Here is a 20,319-nt window from a genome sequence, read left to right as displayed (position 1 = left end):
CATACATCCCAAAACACATTATCAATAAAGGTGTGGATCAGCTCTTATAAACCCAACATCTCTCTTGTACTTTGTCGATGTGAGATTTGTCTTGGGTGTTACAATTCAGGTGCCATTTATCCAAATTTGGCGATTGTGTGAAGTACTCTTATGCGTATTTTAACCTCTGAAACAAAAACTGGTGACATGGAGGTATTACATGCATTATCATTAAATTAATATAAGCGCTAATCTCAAAGTATGTGTTGTATGCATGTTCTTAATGTGGCTCACATTAATGAGTTTGAGATTAATTCAGACTACTCACATTTTTATGATTAGATTATGATAAGAATAGTTGTTCCATATTTCTAAAAAATTAAGATAAGGATAATTTCTCATTTTCTTGATGGAGGGAAGTGAATGACATCCATTAAATAGACTAAGGGTCCTTAGCCTAGCCTATATACGACTTTCCGTGAGAACTACCCATCGAATTAAAGGCTATATAGAGGAATAGACTAGAAAATTCTAACCATTTTTAAAATTAACTTAAATAATAATGACTGGAGGTAGAGGTACGTAACTTATTTAAGTTTATAATCTAAAATATATTTGGAAAAATGCTCTTTTCATCCCTAAGGTTTGATATAATAGCCTATTTCATCCTTATTATTTAAATAATAGTATATTTTATCCCTATTTTTTAAGCAATAGCCTAAAACACCCTTTCATTAATTTATTGTTATTATATCGTATAATTCATTGAGGGCAAAATAAGATTTCTAAATAACGATAAGTTATTTTAAAATAAACTCTCAAACACAAATAAAAAATATTTATCTTTCTACATAAATTTAAAATTTAAGGATTACTTAAGAAAAAAATAACATTAAATAATATGTAAAATATACATTTAGGACAAAAAAAAAAAACCATAGATTTCACAAGCACTAGATTATTATTTTTATCCTTTAGCTTATTCTTAACTTTAATATGGTCGAAATAAATAAATAAATGATCAATCTGTACTGTTACTCTACCAAAAGTAATTATGGACTCCTTTATTTACTTAAAACAATACACACTAAATACATAACAAAATACATTTAAAAATACTAAAGAATAAAATATAATGCATTGGTTTTTTTTTTTGTATCTTTTAGCTTATTCTTGACCTTAATATAAACAATGATTCTTGATGAAAAGAATTATTATTATTATTATTATTATTATTATTATTATTATTATTATTATTATTTTGGTTAACTTTATTAAAAAAAGATTTTAATGAACACACATATATATGTGTGTGTGTGTTGCATATTCTTTAGTATTATTTTTGTTTCATTAAGTTATACTTAAATTTTAAATTTATGCAAAAAAGTCAAATGTTATTCAATTATTCTTGAGATTTTTATTTTAAAAAGCTTTATATATTTATTTAACTAAAAATTTTTATTTTGCCCTCAATGAATTTCAGAGTAAACTAATTATAAATTCACGAAATGATATTTTAGACTATTATTTAAAAAATAAGAATGAAACGAATTATTTTTTAAAAAATAAGAATGAAATAAGTTATTATCTTAAACCCTAAGGATGAAAATAATTTTTTCCCAATATATTTCTATATATATTATTAAGCTAACAGAAGGGATGATGTAATGCATATGTACGTGCCTCTAGACAGCAAATTCAGAGAAGCATTATTGCAAAGTCAACAGTTAACTGTTCAAAGTCAGCGGACAATTACGTTTGGCCCTTGCTTGGAAATTTCTAATTTCAATGGCAGCAAAGTCAGGGGAAAATTAATTGTTCAAAATCAATATATAAACATGGTGGCCCTAGCTAAGAAGATAACATGCACGATAAGGATAAACAATTACGCTAATCTTTCTTTTGTGGACATGTTAATAAAATAAAGACAGATTGTGAAAGAGGACGTATCTATAGATGGGCGATTCAGAATTTAATTAAGATCATTCGTTATATTTTCTTTTAATTGAGACAGAGCCTCTCATGTTGGCGTTAATATGTAGACAAGTATGAATCTGATGCGTAATAGTACATTTGCAATTTTGTTTAATTAATTGTTAAGTTGAAATATAAAACAAGTCTTCCCCAATCAACCACGAAGAATTAAGACGCATTTAGTTTTTTAATATGAAATTTAAAATCAGTCTGAATTTGGTGGAAGTCTTAACTGATGGTTTGAATACAAATGTTTGTATGATGTGTTTTCTTTTTTTTTAATATCTAAATATAATTGACATTATTTTTGTTTCTATAACTAAAAAAATCTTAAATATGGTGTTTAACAGCTATATCCTTGTAAGTTAAAATGAATAAAGGGATTAGGTTTTATAGTTTAGCAAATAAGTATATTTAATAGAGATGTTTTGAGATATAATATTTACTTCTTCATGTCTTTTCCTACTTAGATAAAAGTTATAAAAATTTACTCTTTTCTTTTTTTAAATTCAAATGTAAATGTCTAAAAATCAGATATAAGTTAAAAAAAAGTACAATTTTAAAAAATTTTGAAATAAAAAAAATTCAAATTTTAGACATTTAACCAACAAGCCTCCATTTCATCTTGGTAAAGAGAGTCGTTGGCTACCATGAACTTTCTGATCCCTGTCTAGTATGGGCATGTCATGAATTAAGCCAAGCATTTTAATTTTAGCCTTAAAAAAATTTCCATTCTTTGTTCTAGAAAATTGAAAAAAAAAAAGTAAAAACTATTTACGTTGGTATTGTTATTATATTAGTATTATAAACATCTCAACCGTTACTTAGCAGGCCCAACCGATTAGTATTATTATAAAAATGTTCCGTGTTGGATTTGATGGGCAATACTCAGGTATTATTATTATATTAGGAATCAACTGTTTATTCGCTAGCGCAGTATCAATCGCCATCGGTTGTTGTTCTACTGATTAAAATACAGATTTAAGAGCAAAGCAATTTGAATGCTTGTAATTGTTACTCTTCCATCCAATTTTCCATCAAACATATTACTTTCAACGTGGCTTAACAGGGGAGCTCTGAAGATAGAGAAAAACAGAGGAGCTGGGTACTTGACCACTGCAGTAATCAGGTGATTTTGTCCATGATTTGTTCAATTCAGTCTACAGTTCACTAAATATGAAAGGAAAGCATGAATAAATTATCAGGACAAGCTTTTTATAAGTAAATTTCTACCCAAACAAAACATCAAGTAACGACATATACCAAAACTGTAAACATCATAGTTCTCTTATTTTCAATAAAATGTGTTTTATTTTGTTTGGGTAAACGTAAACCAACGCTAGTTTTATTTTATTTCATGTACGACTTTCTTTATCCATGCTTTGAATTGTTGGGTGTTTGGGATTCGCCGGCGACTTTTCTTGGCTTTAATCATGATGGGTGTCGAAGCCAACAAAAATAAATTCCTACTCTAAATAAATTGTGTATAGTGATTGAGCAGGGTCGTGTCCACAGAGATCGGTAATTATTTAAATCCTTTTGAAATGTAAAACGTAAAATGGGGGAATTGTTGACAATAATAAAAATCAAATTAAAATAACAAGAATGCAAATTAAAGTTGTAATTCAAATTGGAGAAAGCTCTGGTTGAAGGAATTAACTCAGCTTGATTCGACTACTGATCATTGATTCAAATATAGATTATTATTATTACTTATGAATAGACCGGTTATAGCTACTAAGACCCTCTAATAGCCAATCTCTCCTTAACTAGTCGATAACCAAGGTACGACCGTTGGTTATTTCCCTAATCAATAGACAACCCTAGATACGATCATAGAATTTAATCAATTGACAGCCTGAAAAACCAGAGAGACCCAAATCCTAATCAACACATATGATGATTCATTTAAATTAGATTGTTTATTCTCACAACACAACTCTCTGCTATGTTATTTGTCACAAACATTAAATTCTTCATACGATGAATCCTTTAATTGACAATAGATTAAGTTGATAATTAAATAGTGGCCAATTACCTAATTAACAAACATAATCATGAAAATAATACAGAGAATAAACAAATACCCAAAAAGCAATAAAACAATTAAAGCACAAGAAAGATCTCACAGTAGTGATGAATCAAAGCTTCGTTATCCTTCAACCAGAAAAATAGGTTTAGTTCTTCATAGAGAGAAGAGAAAAATTAGATCTAGGGTTTCTTTCTTTTTCTCCAATCCAAAATCCCCCCCTTTTTCACAATAGATTCCTCTCTTAAATACTCTCTCTCTCTTCTCTTTTAGAATTCTATTTAAAATAAAATACTAATATCTGAAATATTAAATTCGTAATTACAAAAATAACCAAAAATACAAAACACGTTAAACTAAAAACTGCAGGTCCGCAGTTGACAGCACGCGCCCACGCCTTATCAACAAAGTTCTTCTGACGCTCAGAAATTTCTCCAAGAGAACAATCCTCCTTAAACATCATCTTTTAGCTCAATTTTATCATCAATCAATAGAATTGCACCTACAAAAGTAAAACACAAGTAAAACATTATTATTAAGTGCAAAACATCGATATTAAGGGAAGTAAACAATGCAAAACTAGTGCATAAATTGCACTCTAACAAATTCCCCCACACCAAGATGATGCTTGTCCTCAAGCATATAACTCAAGATTAATCCCAAATCTCCACTCAATTCTCATCTCAACTCATCCAAAAATAATTTTAAGCAAGCATACCTCAAGAAATTAAGTCGATCAACATTCGATAGACAAGGATTTTAAAGCATAGAATCTCATAAGATAGAATAAGAACATTCAACCACCAAGAAGATCCATTCAAAATTCAAGTGCAACAAGATGTAATAGCCCTCTCAATAACTTCACTCTATGCACTCAAAGTGTTTAGGGTGTCATTTATTCACTCAAATCAAATCAAAGAATGCTATTACCATAAGCTTGCTCATATATCACATCTCAATCCACAAAACATGAATAAAATTGCAAAAATCTAAGGGTCTTAAAAGGGTTGTAATGGGGTTAAATAGGTTGAATGAAAAAGAAAGGTTTATGAAAGAAAAAGAGATCAAAATGAGAAGAATGAACTCATTGAATGAACTTATGATATCAAAATGCTTATTTCTACTCAAGTCACCAAGAATGTAAACATTTTTTTTCTTTTTTTTTCGATCTTTCTTTTTCTTTTTTCTTTTTTTTGTTTTTTTTTTCTCTTTTTTTTGTTTTTGAATCAAACAAAAGAAACGAACCTTGCACAATTTAATTCAAGCATAATGCTTGTTGATCTAATTGAGAAACTTTATTACAAGGTAGAAAAAGCAACAAAATATATCCACACAATGAGTCCAAAAATCTCCTTAAATTGAGGCTCAAAAAGAAGAAAAATGGTTAAGTAGACGGAGAAAATTAGATGGGTAATGGTTAAGGCTCAAACAAAGATAGCAAATAAAGGTCTTCGGGTAGAGAAAAAAAAATGCGAGAATAGAAAAATGGAAAAGGGTTTGCCCTTATCATTTTAATGCATAAAATCTCGTAATGCGGCTTCAACATGCATAACAAAGCAAGTTCTCGAATAAACAAACTAAGATTGATATTCACATAACAAAAATATTATAGCAAAGTGGTTGCTCATAGGCTCAAATCCTCACAAAGTTGGTAAATTTGCCATCAAATCATGTACACTCTTCAAATGAATCAACCATCAACAGTGATGTAGAATGAGAAGAAAGTATGAGTGATATATAAAAGAAAAGGTAAAAATGATAAGAAGTGAGAAAGATGTATGTAGTAATATGAAAAGTGAAAGATAAAATGTGAGTGATGAAAGAGTATGGTAAAATAAAAATAGATATGAATAGTTTGAGATAGATGGGAAAAAAATAGTGAGAAAGAAAAGAAAAGAAGAATAATAATATATGAAGCATACTAACTCCAAAATCATTTAAGGATGAGTAGAGTGAAAATAGATGAGTAGAGTGAAAACAATAATTCCAGACATCAATAATGCAAAAATCCCTCCCCCACACCAAGAACTTACATTGTCCCCAATGTAAGATAATCAAAGCTCACATAAAAATTAAAGCGTAAGGATAAAAGATTAAGGGCAAAAAGAAACTTCCCTGAATTGTGAGCTTTGATCCTCATAACGTCTATGGGTTTGGCGGAAATGGTGGGATAAATCCCACACTCTCGAAGTTGATGCTTTCCTCTTCGGCATTGTTACAATAATTTCACTCACGGATTTCGATTCACCCGGCTGGAATACAGGGCGTAGGCTGGTTGCGGACGATTGCTGCTCGGCTGGAGCTTGGCGCGATGGTGGATTGCTGGTTGCGTGCGGGATGCTGCGTGCTGGGGCTGATTCTGCTGCGCGCTGCTGGGGCTGGTTCTGCTGCGCTAGTGGGCTGCTGGATCTGCATGCTGGGGTTGATTGCACGCGAGAGCTGGGCTGACGCTGGTTGCGGTGCGCGATGCTGTGCGCGGCAGCTGGGGCTGATTCGCGCTGCGCGCGCGGGCTGGGGATGCTGGAGCTTGCTGCTGGTTCTGGGCGTACTCGTCTGCTGCTGCTGGTTGCGCGGTGAAGGCTGGAGCTGATGCTGCTGGTTGCGGCTGGGGCTGATGCTGCTGTAAAACGATAATCAACAGTAATTTTTGAATTAGGGATTTGTGAACAGTGATTTTCGATTTTTGGTTTTTTTTTAAGTGATGAATCACTTTGAGACACTAAAAATTTCAGAAGTACTTTTCTAATAAGTACGTGGGCACGCCTTATCAAAAATTTTCTTCTGACCAAAATAAGCAAACACATTAAATTTCAGAAGTACTTTTCTAATAAGTACGTGGGCACGCCTTAAAACTTTGAGACATTAAAAATCACAGAAGTACTTATTAGTTAAGACGTGGGCACGCCTTATCAAAAATTTTCTTCTGACCAAAATAAGCAAACTCATTTTTTTAATTTTTTTTTTAAAGAAGATAAAACAAAAACCAAAATAAACAAATCATTTGGGTTGCCTCCCAAAAAGCGCATTTGTTTTATGTCTTTGGCTAGACACATTTATGCATCAATCTCCATAATTGGGACTCTCGAGAGCCACATCCTCCACAATATTCACCGAAAAACCTTCATAAAAAGGTTTTAAGCGATGACCATTAACCTTAAAAACTTTGTCAGAGGTCGGACTCCGAATCTCAACTGCACCATGAGGAAAAATATTAGTAACAATAAAAGGTCCAACCCAACAAGAACGTAATTTACCCGAAAAAAGTTTAAGCTTAGAATGAAAAAGAAGAACTTTTTGACCAACAGAGAACTCCTTTCTCAAAATCATTGTATCATGCAATGTCTTCGTCTTTTCCTTGTAAAAAACTTCCTGCACTATAAGGTTAATAACATCCACAGAAAATACCGAATGTTCCTCACTAAGATATTTCATGGTATCATTCATATTGAATTCTATAACCTCTCCATCAAACTCCATAGTGAGAGTCCCTTTATGTACATCCATTTTAGTCCCAGCAGTCTTAAGAAAAGGTCTTCCTAGCAAAATTGGGACAGAATTAGAGGAGTTATCATCTTCCATATCAAGTACATAAAAATCAGTAGGAAAAACCAACTCATTAACTTGTACTAAGACATCTTTTAATACCCCATCAGGATATGCATTAGACCTATCAGCTAGTTGAATTATCACGCCAGTTTCTTTTAATGGACCAACATTCAAAGATGAATAAATGGAACGAGGCATGACATTAATAGAAGCTCCTAGATCTAACATAGCCTTTTCAACTCTAACACTACCAATTTTACAAGGGATAGTAAACATACCTGGATCCTTGCACTTAGGAGGTAGTTTCTTTTGGAAAACTGCTGAAACATTCTCCCCCATATGAACTTTTTCATCTCCTCTTAATTTTCTCTTAGAGGTGCATAGTTCCTTAAGGACTTTAGCATATCGAGGTATTTGTTTTATAGCATCTAATAAAGGAATATTTACCTCAACCTTGCGAAATGTCTCAAGGATGTCTTTCTCTTGTTCCTCCTTCTTGGATTTTGCAAACCGGCTTGGAAAAGGAGGAGGTATCACAATAGGTAGGGGTTTCGCTCTGGTGGGTTGCGCATCTTGAGATTTAGGCATCAATTCATTCTTCTCAAGCTCATCTTCTACATGCTTTGTCACTTTCTTACTAGGCTCTTGCAACTCCTTCCCACTTCTAAGGATGACAGCACTAACGTTTTGCTTTGGATTCACCTCAGATTGTGAAGGCAATCTCCCTAATACTTGAGACTCCAGACGGCTCACTGCAGTCGCCAATTGACTCATTTGGTTCTCCAAGTTCTGAATGCTTGCCGTAGTTGCCTGCTGAAATTGTTGAGTGTTAGTCGCAAGTGATTTAACAATTTCTTCAAGAGGTATACCTGACTTGGAGTTTGACTGTGGAGGTGTTGGTTGTCTTGGTGGATACTGTTGTGGGAATCCTGACGGCCTAACTCCATAGCTGAAGTTGGGATGATCCTTCCATCCTGGATTGTATGTTTGTGCATAAGGATCATACCTCCTCTGAGGCATGCTTGGAAATCCTCCAACTGCATTGGCTTGTTCAACGGGTTCTTCTTGAAGTGTAGGACACATATCAGTTGAATGACCCATATTGTAACAAATGCCACAAGTCTTCACCTGTTGCACATTACCTACAACAAACTTTTCCACAAGAGAAGTAAGTTTATCTAAACGTTGTTCAACAGAAGAAATATTTACCTCATTCACCGTTCTTGAAGTGGCATCTTGTCTGCTGCCAAATTGTTGTGCATTGGCAGCCATATTTGAGATCAACTCCCTTGCTTGAGTAGGGGTCTTGTTCACCAACACGCCTCCACTAGCAGCATCTATCATACTCCTATCCATCAATGATAATCCTTCGTAAAAATATTGAATAAGAAGTTGATCAGAAATCTGATGCTGAGGACAGCTGGCACACAATTGTTTGAATCGCTCCCAATACTCATATAAAGTCTCCCCAGGAAGTTGTCTGATCCCACAAATGTCTTTTCTGATGTTAGCAGCTCTTGAAGCAGGAAAGTACTTCTCGAGGAACTGCTTCTTCAAATCATTCCACGTTGTAATCGATCCAGGAGGCAAGTAATACAACCAATCTTTAGCTAGCCCATCTACAGAGAACGGAAAAGCACGCAGCTTAATCTGCTCTTCAGTCACGCCTTGTGGTCTCATACTTGAGCACACAACATGAAACTCCTTAAGATGTTTATGAGGATCTTCACCTGCAAAACCATGAAACTTGGGTAATAAATGAATAAGACCAGACTTTAATTCAAAATTTACCTCCAAATCTACATATTGAATGCAGAGTGGTTGCTGATTCAAGTCTGGTTCAGCTAACTCTCTAAGAGTTCTTTCTACAGGTGCAGGTCTATCCATCACTTGTTCTTCCGAATCGCTAGATGATTCAACTAAATTAGGCACCGTATCTGTTTCAAAAAGCAAAGGCGACGAGGATCGTTGCTTAGCTCGCTTAGTCTGCTGTCTCAGCTGGCGAGCTGTCTTCTCAATTTCAGGATCAAACGAAAGTGTACCTGTACGAGAAGAACGAACCATACACCAAGTAAAACGTAAAAAGGATTAAATAAATGACACCAATCCCCGGCAACGGCGCCAAAATTTGATGGTTGTCGAAGCCAACAAAAATAAATTCCTACTCTAAATAAATTGTGTATAGTGATTGAGCAGGGTCGTGTCCACAGAGATCGGTAATTATTTAAATCCTTTTGAAATGTAAAACGTAAAATGGGGGAATTGTTGACAATAATAAAAATCAAATTAAAATAACAAGAATGCAAATTAAAGTTGTAATTCAAATTGGAGAAAGCTCTGGTTGAAGGAATTAACTCAGCTTGATTCGACTACTGATCATTGATTCAAATATAGATTATTATTATTACTTATGAATAGACCGGTTATAGCTACTAAGACCCTCTAATAGCCAATCTCTCCTTAACTAGTCGATAACCAAGGTACGACCGTTGGTTATTTCCCTAATCAATAGACAACCCTAGATACGATCATAGAATTTAATCAATTGACAGCCTGAAAAACCAGAGAGACCCAAATCCTAATCAACACATATGATGATTCATTTAAATTAGATTGTTTATTCTCACAACACAACTCTCTGCTATGTTATTTGTCACAAACATTAAATTCTTCATACGATGAATCCTTTAATTGACAATAGATTAAGCTGATAATTAAATAGTGGCCAATTACCTAATTAACAAACATAATCATGAAAATAATACAGAGAATAAACAAATACCCAAAAAGCAATAAAACAATTAAAGCACAAGAAAGATCTCACAGTAGTGATGAATCAAAGCTTCGTTATCCTTCAACCAGAAAAATAGGTTTAGTTCTTCATAGAGAGAAGAGAAAAATTAGATCTAGGGTTTCTTTCTTTTTCTCCAATCCAAAATCCCCCCCTTTTTCACAATAGATTCCTCTCTTAAATACTCTCTCTCTCTTCTCTTTTAGAATTCTATTTAAAATAAAATACTAATATCTGAAATATTAAATTCGTAATTACAAAAATAACCAAAAATACAAAACACGTTAAACTAAAAACTGCAGGTCCGCAGTTGACAGCACGCGCCCACGCCTTATCAACAAAGTTCTTCTGACGCTCAGAAATTTCTCCAAGAGAACAATCCTCCTTAAACATCATCTTTTAGCTCAATTTTATCATCAATCAATAGAATTGCACCTACAAAAGTAAAACACAAGTAAAACATTATTATTAAGTGCAAAACATCGATATTAAGGGAAGTAAACAATGCAAAACTAGTGCATAAATTGCACTCTAACAAATCATCTCTCAAATTGTCATATCCTAACACATAATCAACGCGCAGACTGAAGACTTTTCTTGGCTTCAATAATTGATGCAGATTATATACAGTAGTATAAATTGGCATGGAGTCCAGGAGTTTCGATATAACAACATATCCTCAAAGCTAATGATAATTATAATGTTATCCAAGTTGTTCCTTCTATTTGAAAATATAGCTTTGTTTTCTGTGATATTTCTCCAATTGAAGCCCACAATTGCTGATTCTAACAACATAATAATAAGGTGCATTGATGAAGAGAGAGAAGCGCTTCTCACTTTTAAACAGAGCTTGGTGGATGAACATGGCGTTCTGTCTTCCTGGGGAAGAGAAGATGACAAAAGAGATTGCTGTAAATGGAGAGGAGTCCACTGTAGCAACACAACTGGCCATGTCAAGGTACTTAATCTTCGAACATCCGACGAGGAAAACGCTCAGAGGAAGGTCTTGAAAGGTGAAATTAGTCCTGCTTTGCTTGAATTGCATGAAATAAGACATTTGGACCTTAGTAAAAATCACTTCAGTGCAAGCCCAGTTTCTGAGTTCATTGGTTCCCTCAGCAAATTGAGGTACCTCAATCTCTCTTGTAGCATGCCTTTAGAACTCCCTCGAAAATTCCGGAACCATTCAGGATTGGAATATCTCAACCTAGAAAACTCTAGTTTATTTAGTGTGGGAAGCTTAGAGTGGCTTTCTCGTCTTTCTTCTTTAAGACACCTTGACCTGAGTTACATTAATCTCACTAAATCTAGTGACTGGTTTCAAGTAGTTGCCAAGCTCCATTCCCTAAAATCATTAGTCCTACGCTCGTGTGCTCTTCCACCTATCAATCCATCGTTTATTTGGCACTTCAATTTGAGTACGTCTATTAAGACCCTTGATCTTTCTGACAACAATCTCCCTTCTTCTTCAGTATACCCTTGGCTTTTCAATCTTAGTAGGAATATTCTTTATCTTAACCTTGGCTCTAATTCATTACGAGGTTCAATTCCAGAGGCTTTTCAACACATGGTTTCTCTTAAAAGTCTTCATCAATGTGATAGTGAACTTGAAGGTGGGATTCCAAAATTCTTTGGAAACATGTGTAGCTTACAAAAGTTAGGCTTGTCTCAAAACAAACACAGTGGACAATTCTCGCAGATAATTCAAAATCTGTCTTGCGGATGCGTGGTGAATTCACTAGAGGGGCTATATTTAGGATGGAATAACTTCACAGGGCCAATAGCTCATCTTGGAGGATTTTCGTCCCTGGAAGCATTGAGTCTTGAGGTTAATCGTTTAAATGGAACAATAGGCACGAGCCTCAGCCAGTTGTCGAAGCTCGAGTTTCTGTCACTTGATGGGAATTCATTCACGGGTGTTATCTCTGAAACGTTTTTTTCCAATATGTCCAACTTGCAGATGTTGTTCTTAGCTGATAACTCTTTGGCTCTGAAATTAAGCCATAATTGGGTTCCTCTTTTTCAACTGAAATGGTTAAGTCTTGCCTCTTGCAAGATGGGACCTCATTTTCCGAAATGGCTTCAAACTCAGAATCAGCTTGTGCATCTTGACATCTCCAATGTTGGAATCACAGACATTATTCCTGATTGGTTCTGGGATTTGTCCAGCAAACTCTCTTACTTAAATCTCTCTAACAATCATATCAAGGGTAGACTTCCAGATTTGTCTTTAAGGTTTGATGGTACTCGTATTGGAGGTACTAGTATAGACATCAATTCAAACCACTTTGAGGGCTCAATTCCACCACTTCCTTCAAATTCGCCTTTCTTAAATCTCTCTAAAAATAAGTTCTCAGGATCAGTTACTTTCTTATGTTCTATCAGTGAAAAGACATGGAACGTTTTAGATCTCTCGAGTAACTTATTGTCTGGAGGGCTTCCTGATTGTTGGTTGCACTTTGATAGCCTATTCGTTCTTAACTTGGCAAATAATAGATTCTCAAGAAAAATACCGGACTAGATGGGTTTCCTAAATAACATCCGGACATTGAATTTACACAACAATAGATTAACCGGGGAATTGCCTTCATCTTTGAGGAATTGCTCCCAACTGAGAGTTTTGGATCTCGGGAAGAATGCATTTTTTGGTGAGATACCAACGTGGATAGGGGAAAGTCTACAAAATTTGATTGTTCTTAGCCTAAAATCTAACAAACTTCATGGAAATATACCTTATCAATTGTGCCATCTGGGATTAATTCAAGTCTTGGATCTTTCTTTCAACATTATATCGGGAAAGATACCAAAGTGTTTCAATAATTTTTCAGCCATGACCTACGAAAGATGTTCCAATCCTACCATTGGGTTCGGCAAATGGATCTTCGTTTCCCCTGGAACTGTATATTACTATAAATATTTGAACAATTTACTGTTGACTTGGAAAGGAAGTGAAAATGAGTACAAAAGTACTTTGGGACTTGTAAGGTGCCTTGACCTTTCGAGTAACAAATTAGATGGAGCAATTCCTGAAGAGATTATGGATCTTGTGGGGTTGATTGCCTTAAACCTTTCAAGAAACAATTTAACCGGACCAATCACTCCGAAGATTGGTGAGTTAACATCATTGGATTTCCTGGATTTGTCTAGAAATCTGTTTTCTGGAAGTATTCCATCTAGCCTCTCTCAGTTAAGTGGTCTTGGTGTCTTGGACTTGTCGTACAACAACTTGTCAGGAAAAATCCCATTAGGCACTCAGCTCCAGAGCTTCAATGCTTCAGTGTACGCTGGAAATCTTGAACTTTGTGGCCTTCCACTCGCAAATAAGTGTCCGGATGAAGAATCAACTCCAAGTCCAGGCACAGACGATGATTCAGACACTCTAGAAGATGAGGATGATCAGTTTATAACTCTCGGATTTTACGTGAGCTCGATTCTTGGTTTGTTTGTTGGATTCTGGGGAGTCTGCGGAACTTTAATGCTGAATAGGCCGTGGAGACATGGTTACTTCAACTTCCTGACTGGTATGAAAGATTGGGTCTATGTGATAGTAGCTGTGAATATTGCCAAACTGCAAAGAAAGTTTAGGAACTAACTAAACGGTAATACTCCTAAACATTTTCAGTCATTGTTATCAGCTCACGTGCTTTTAATTTCTTCATCCTTAAATTTTACTTTTTTCCCTTGCAAGCTTTTGTTCCTCCAACTAATTGTTCATTTTTTGTTTTTTCATTCACCATCTTTTTGGCAGGGTATCTCTGGGATGGCATCTTGCCATTATTAGTCAGAGTGGTCATTCGATATTTGGACTCTTTCTAAAAAATTAACTCATATGATGCACATTGTATTATTGAGTATATGCTTGAAGAAACTTGTATGTGGTTTCTCTTTAGACCATCGTCGATCTATGCGTTTATATACTCTGGTTAGAGTTCAATTATACTATTAATCCATTACAGCAATAAAAGCAGTCAAATTCTGCTCTACTATTGATCAGCTCTTTTTTTTTTTTCATTGGGTGAATAAATAATAAAAGACAAAACAAATCTTTCTATTTAAAGAGTTGTTGACTAATAAAACTGCTAAATGGATGATAAAATTAGTTAATTAAACTAGAATAATCTTATTAACAAAGTAGGTGGTAGGTTCGTATGATTCCGGATCATTGGTGGTGAAATGTGAACGAAGAAATCAAACTTTTCAACAATTTGTTCTTACTGTATTCAAACTGGTTATTGATTAAATTTGATTAAATTTCTATGAAGATGACTTGTAATGATGATGAATAAAGAATTAAATATTATTTTCAGAGAAGACTATTGACTCGAATGCAGACTCTGTAATATGATTGAATATCACACAAGACTTTTCTATCCTAATTTTTATCAATTTTCCGAACGTATCATCACATGCCATCACATTTAAGACCCAGCTGACTCTAAAATATAACTAACGTGCACATTAATATTATAACTAACGTGCTACTGTCATTGTGGGGCCCTTTTTTGACTCATTGGACTTTTTTCTTGTTTTGTTTTGCATGCAAAATTGGCGCGGCGTAACCGTTGATCCGTTGACTTGCCAAATCGTCAAATGCTATTGGTAAAAGAAGAAACGCTTCGTATTTGTGTGGGGTCCACTAAGAGTGAGAAATTTCTTCTGTTGTTTGGTTCATTGTCCAGCCGCCGTTTCTACTTTTAATCCAACGGTGGCCCGGGACGATGACGTGGGTTGAGAACATAATGCCATCATGCCATTGAATGGAGTGGCAAGATCGTAAATAAAGACAACCTTACGTGCATTTTTGAATGGTAATGACTTGTGGTTTAATTTGGCGTTTTGCTAAATTATACTAACTCGAAATTAATTTTTTTTGTATGGCTAATTATTGTTGCTTTGTTAAATAATTAAAGAGCTATGGGAATAGTGAATTTTGTTGCGCTCTCCCTTGTAACGTGGCACATAATTGCATATGTGTTAAATTATTTATTACCTAAGAGCATGACAATATTAGAAGGAAAGAGAGAAAATAAATAGAAGACACGATATTTAAAGATAAATTTTATTCAATCTCAAGCATATACAACTAAGGAGATGAGCTCTCCTTTTGTAATCACATAACCTTGTAAATGAAGTAAATAATTCGTAAATAAATATATCATTAGACATAAGTTCTTTTAAGACAGTGAAAGTTATAAGAAATGAAGAGTTATTTAATGTGAAGATAAAAGATTCTTTGATAAACAACTACATAAATTATGATTATTTGATAACATTTCTTCTTAGATGTTCATCCTAAAAAAAATATGTCTCATTGAAACCTTTGCTGGTAAAAATCTTATGAAAAACAGACTAACAAAGTAAAAAAGTACACTATTCATTTATACCTTATAGAGGTAGGGGATAAATGGCCTCGTTAAAACCTTACTAAGAAAATCGAATGGAACAAAAATCTAGTGAAGGAAAAAGAATATAGTGCATGGAGCGTTCTATGTCCATAACTCCCTTCCCTTCAATAAGAACGCTTAAGGAAACTACAGCTTCAATATACATATTAACAATCTCAGATTGCTACTACCGGAGCATAAATGAGCTATAAAATATTTACACATACCACATGTTCTCTTTAAATATGTGCTTGATGATTTTCTCCTCATATACATTTAAAAACAAGAAAATCACATCATGAGCTTTTGTTTGATCTTTGGTGATCGCATTTTTTCTTTTATTTGTTTAAAAAAAAAACAAATTATCCATTTGGATATTCAATTTTCGATCCTTCAAGGAGATAAAATAAATCACAATTTTAATTCAATCCTTGAACATCTTCCATATATTATGTTATTTTTCCTTCAAAAATTTTCAAAGAAACAATTATGCCTTATTTATATAATCATTTTCTAATTCCTTTTGGGAGATATGGAGAAGAACATCATATATAGTCTTATATAACATATACATAAACTTATAATATTTGTTTAGTCCTGTGGGAAGTAAAATATTCACTTAATAGTGAATCCTTCGTAAAATATGTTTCTGAAGAATTTTTGTAAAATTATGATGTTCTTCATTACTGATATCTGTTTGAATTGAACAGGCCATCTGACTGCCATGAGTAATTTATACGGCATTGGAGTTGTTCTTCTAGAGCTATTGACAGGAAGGAAGTACGTTGATAAGACAAGACCAAGCTTAGAGCAAAGCTTGGTAGATTGGGCCCGCCCAAAACTAAGGGGGCAGCTACGTTGCGTCATGGGTTTGGTACCTCAGTCGTTTGTCTTTTAGCACAGTCACAGTTAGATTTCATCTCACGGCTGCAGAAGAGACACAGAGACGCTGGAGAGTAACCTGACAAAAAGGTAATGGCCGGTAAGCTGCAGGAAATCAACTTTTTGACAAAACAACGCATGTAAAGGGTTGGAAGTTATTTAACAAGCCACGCATGTAATGAGTGCAAGCAAGTAGTGGTTGAAAACAAGTTGCTGGAAGCGTGCAAGTACAGGTTGGGGTAAGATTGATTTGACATTTTTGAAAATAGTGACGAAAATATTTGGAAGTGGATTTAAGTGATGAGGTAATGCATTGCGTACTTGGTGGGGAAAAAGGGGTAATATCAATTTTAATCCCGAAACTAGCCTTGCATGAATTTATAGTTAAGTTATCCTATAATTCTTTTCTGTGGAAAAGAGGAGTATGAGTTAAGTAAATGAAAACCACATAAAAAAATGTGACTAACAATTAAATACCATGTATAATAATAATAATAATAATAATAATATTATTATTATTATTATTATTAATTAATTAATTAATTATGATTAATCAAGAATGACAGTCTAAATTGAGGTGAGGGATAAGTTAAAAGAGAAAAAAAATAAAGAGAAAATTATTTTGGGCTTATTGAACCAAACACCCTATCCTAGCTATTTTCATTAGTCATCTGTCACGAGATGAGTGTTTTATGTTGCAAATCGGTGTAATATTTAGACGACTTCTAGTACGTAAGTTGCTAAATAAGCTTAGAACACTTCTCAAACTAGCGAAATAAGGATGCTTACGAAAATGTTACAGAGAAGTAAGAAAAATATGACCAAATGTAATTTTATTACTCACTAAAGATAAATTACAAGAGAGCTTTGTACAAGAGTTAGAGAGATTGTGTGTGTGCTGGTTAGTTTGTGTGTGTGTTGCGTGGTTGTGCAAAATGGCAAGTACAATGGGGTATTTTTAGGCTTGGATGCCAAGCACTTGAAGTTTCTTAGCAACTTGCATAAATATCTCCTAAGACATAAATGCGCAATTCTATAAAACTCTAGTCATGATTGCATGCAAGGCAGATCCTTCGAGGCATAACAAACACTTCTGTAATCCAATATATTATATTGCGAAATATTTTTAAAGATGTGTTACTATGGCTTTTTAGTAGATATAATTCATTCTCAGGTGAATAGAAAACATTAGACATAGTTTTGTTTTCATGTGTTATTGTGTTATGAATGTATCCAAGAAATTCAAGTTTTGATAATGCCACAAGCTTTCCCCTTGTCATTGGAATTGGCTATGAAGGTGTTGAGCATTCTACCTTTTAAGCTGTTAAATCTATTCTCGTTGTAGGTGTACCTAATGTTGTTGGCCCCCGGTGATTGAGGAATAACAATACTGTTATTCATTGTGTTTTCCTTGCTTGGCCCGTAAATATTTGGCATGAATTACTTAAGTTTTAACTTTTGCTGGTGGCTTATGATATTCATTGTGGCACTCTCACTTTGTGGCTTAATGGTTTTCAAAATCATCATGCACTGTAATTGACTTGCATTTTTTTTTTCATGCATGGTTAGTGTTGGATATTGTGGGGCATTATCTTGTAACTCAAGGTTTCTAAAGTGGTTATGTAAGTTGATGGCATAAGGTATTGCATTGAAGAAAAGACCTGATATCAATTAATGAATTTGTGTGTTAGCTAAATTTTCGGTTTCAATACCCAAGTGAATTAATGAAACTTATATTGAACAACAAAGTTGTGTTGTTAGCCTCCTCTATGTTGAGAAATAAATAAGTTCTAACATTAATCCAATAATTATAGACTATATTAAAAAATTAAACAGGTATATGTCCTCCCTTACGGCACCTTATTCTCCAGTCTCTGTCATAAATTGACTTGCGGTTTGACTCTCTCTCTGCCCCCCAAATCCTACCAGACAAGAGCCAATTTGCGTATTTTTTTTTCAGAAGTTTTATAAGCAGAAATCTTAATATCAAAACCTAGAAATTGTTCAGTGGAGTTCTTTAGAGATGTAATATTCACTACTTGGGAAAAACCTAATAAAATAAATATTAAAGACTTTCAGGAACAAAGGATTACAAATTTTTTCTTCCAGTCCTTCTTCCGTAACGCCATACTCATCTCCTGGAGTTATTTTGTTACTGTGATTTTGGCTGAGATGAACAGTTTTTTATAGAAAAATATTAATGGTCATACTTTCATTAGTGCTTTGCTGTAGCTCAGGCACAATAGCGGCTTGACCTTTAGACAACTTAGGCGGTTGCCTAGAGCCCCACTTTATATAAAGGCCCCATGAGATGATTATTTTATATATAAAAGGGAAAAGTGAATTTAAAAGTCATTATTATGCATTTAATTTATTATTATTTTGTAATTATCTTTTTCTAAATAAACTATCAAATTCTTATAAAGTTTATTTAATGTAGTACTTAGTAGTTTTAATTCCTACAAAATCGATAAATTATTAGTTTCAATCCTACAAATTCTCTATTTTATTGTTAGAATTAATATGTTATAATTAAAAAGCTTTATATTCATTTTAAACCTCTATAAAAGCCCCACATTTTATTACTTATCCATTAAATTTTTCCTCCAACAATCAAGATACCATATGATCTTAGTGTTTGAGAGAAAGAAAGAGAAAGAGGGAAAAAAAATCCTGCTTCTTCTACTTTCCACTCAAGAAGAAAAAGAAAAAATCTAATAGTTTTCTCAATTCTCTATGGCCATTGGTCATTACTCAAATTCTCAAACAATTAATATAACGACAAAGTTAATTTATGATTTCATCTTAAATTCTAGATTTTATCTTTTTTTATTCCCTTAATTAGTTGTGTTATTTATTTGTTCTTGTTTTTTTTTAATATATTCTTTTATTCATCTATTTTTTTTGTGTGTGCTTGTTTTATCTATTTTTAAATAAAAACTATATCGAAAAACTTTAGAAAATAGAAGAATATAAAATTTAGTTTAATCTAGAAAAGGAGTAGTAAAAAATATGTAATTTGAGTTAAAAAAACAATAAGTGAAAATGTTATAATTGAATTAAAATTTCATGGATTAGCAATAGTAGAATAGAATTTTATTTAATAATTTTACATTTTAGATTGTTTAAAGAATTGATTTTCAATAAATAATATTTAACTATATATATTGTCCTAAATTTTAAAAAGAACTAATTAAAACCATTTGCCTAAAGTCCCAAATATGGTTGAGCCGGCCCTGCTGGAGCCCACAAGTAGCTCCACCCCTGAATTTAATAATTAGCATTATTATTCATTTCTATAAACTATGATAATAGAGTAGTAGATTATTACTATTTGTATCTTTTTATTTTCTTCAAATTAGCATTATTTATCTCCATAATTTTTATAAAATTTTTCATATAACCCATCATAAACTGTAATAAAAATGATTTACATGTTTTAATTCATAATTTTAAAGGATTGTTTTCACTTCAACATCATTTATGTAATGATAAAAATATAAATATTATCTTCTTCATCAAGATATTTATTACTTCTTTAGCATTTAAAATTTGTAAGCACACAAATGTAAAAAGTATATAGGACACAAATGTAAAAGTATATGTTTTCTAACTTTTATGTTGAAGTGAAAAAAAAAATAGCCCTACATTTAGTAAGTCAAATTTAATTTTGTTGGCACATGATTCAAAATTTACTTTCATGACATCGAATTACACTCCCCATTACATCATTA

General features: G+C 33.3%; 2 protein-coding genes and 1 non-coding gene across 4 annotated transcripts in view; all 3 read left to right on the top strand.

The window, feature by feature from the left end:
- The window catches only part of LOC107174622 (receptor-like protein EIX2), a 92,534-nt gene that overhangs the window by 33,604 nt on the left and 38,611 nt on the right, over window positions 1–20,319 (top strand). The gene's annotated exons all lie outside the window — the stretch shown is intronic.
- Window positions 1–20,319, top strand: part of LOC102614135 (receptor-like protein EIX1) — a 144,581-nt gene that overhangs the window by 120,542 nt on the left and 3,720 nt on the right. The window contains exon 3 of the mRNA XM_052433982.1: window positions 13,806–13,918. Within this exon, the coding sequence (XP_052289942.1) occupies window positions 13,806–13,911 (106 nt within the window). The 3' untranslated portion in view covers window positions 13,912–13,918. The remainder of the gene's footprint in view (window positions 1–13,805; window positions 13,919–20,319) is intronic.
- On the top strand, window positions 8,931–9,037 carry LOC127900189 (small nucleolar RNA R71). Its single transcript, XR_008052203.1, has one exon. It is a non-coding gene; the product is annotated as a small nucleolar RNA R71 (small nucleolar RNA).

Source organism: Citrus sinensis, chromosome 9 (genome assembly GCF_022201045.2).
Source record: "Citrus sinensis cultivar Valencia sweet orange chromosome 9, DVS_A1.0, whole genome shotgun sequence".
In the NCBI taxonomy this organism is placed as follows: Eukaryota; Viridiplantae; Streptophyta; class Magnoliopsida; order Sapindales; family Rutaceae; genus Citrus; species Citrus sinensis.
The sequence above is the reverse complement of the archived record's forward strand: the minus strand, read 5'-3'. Positions and strand labels throughout refer to the sequence as shown.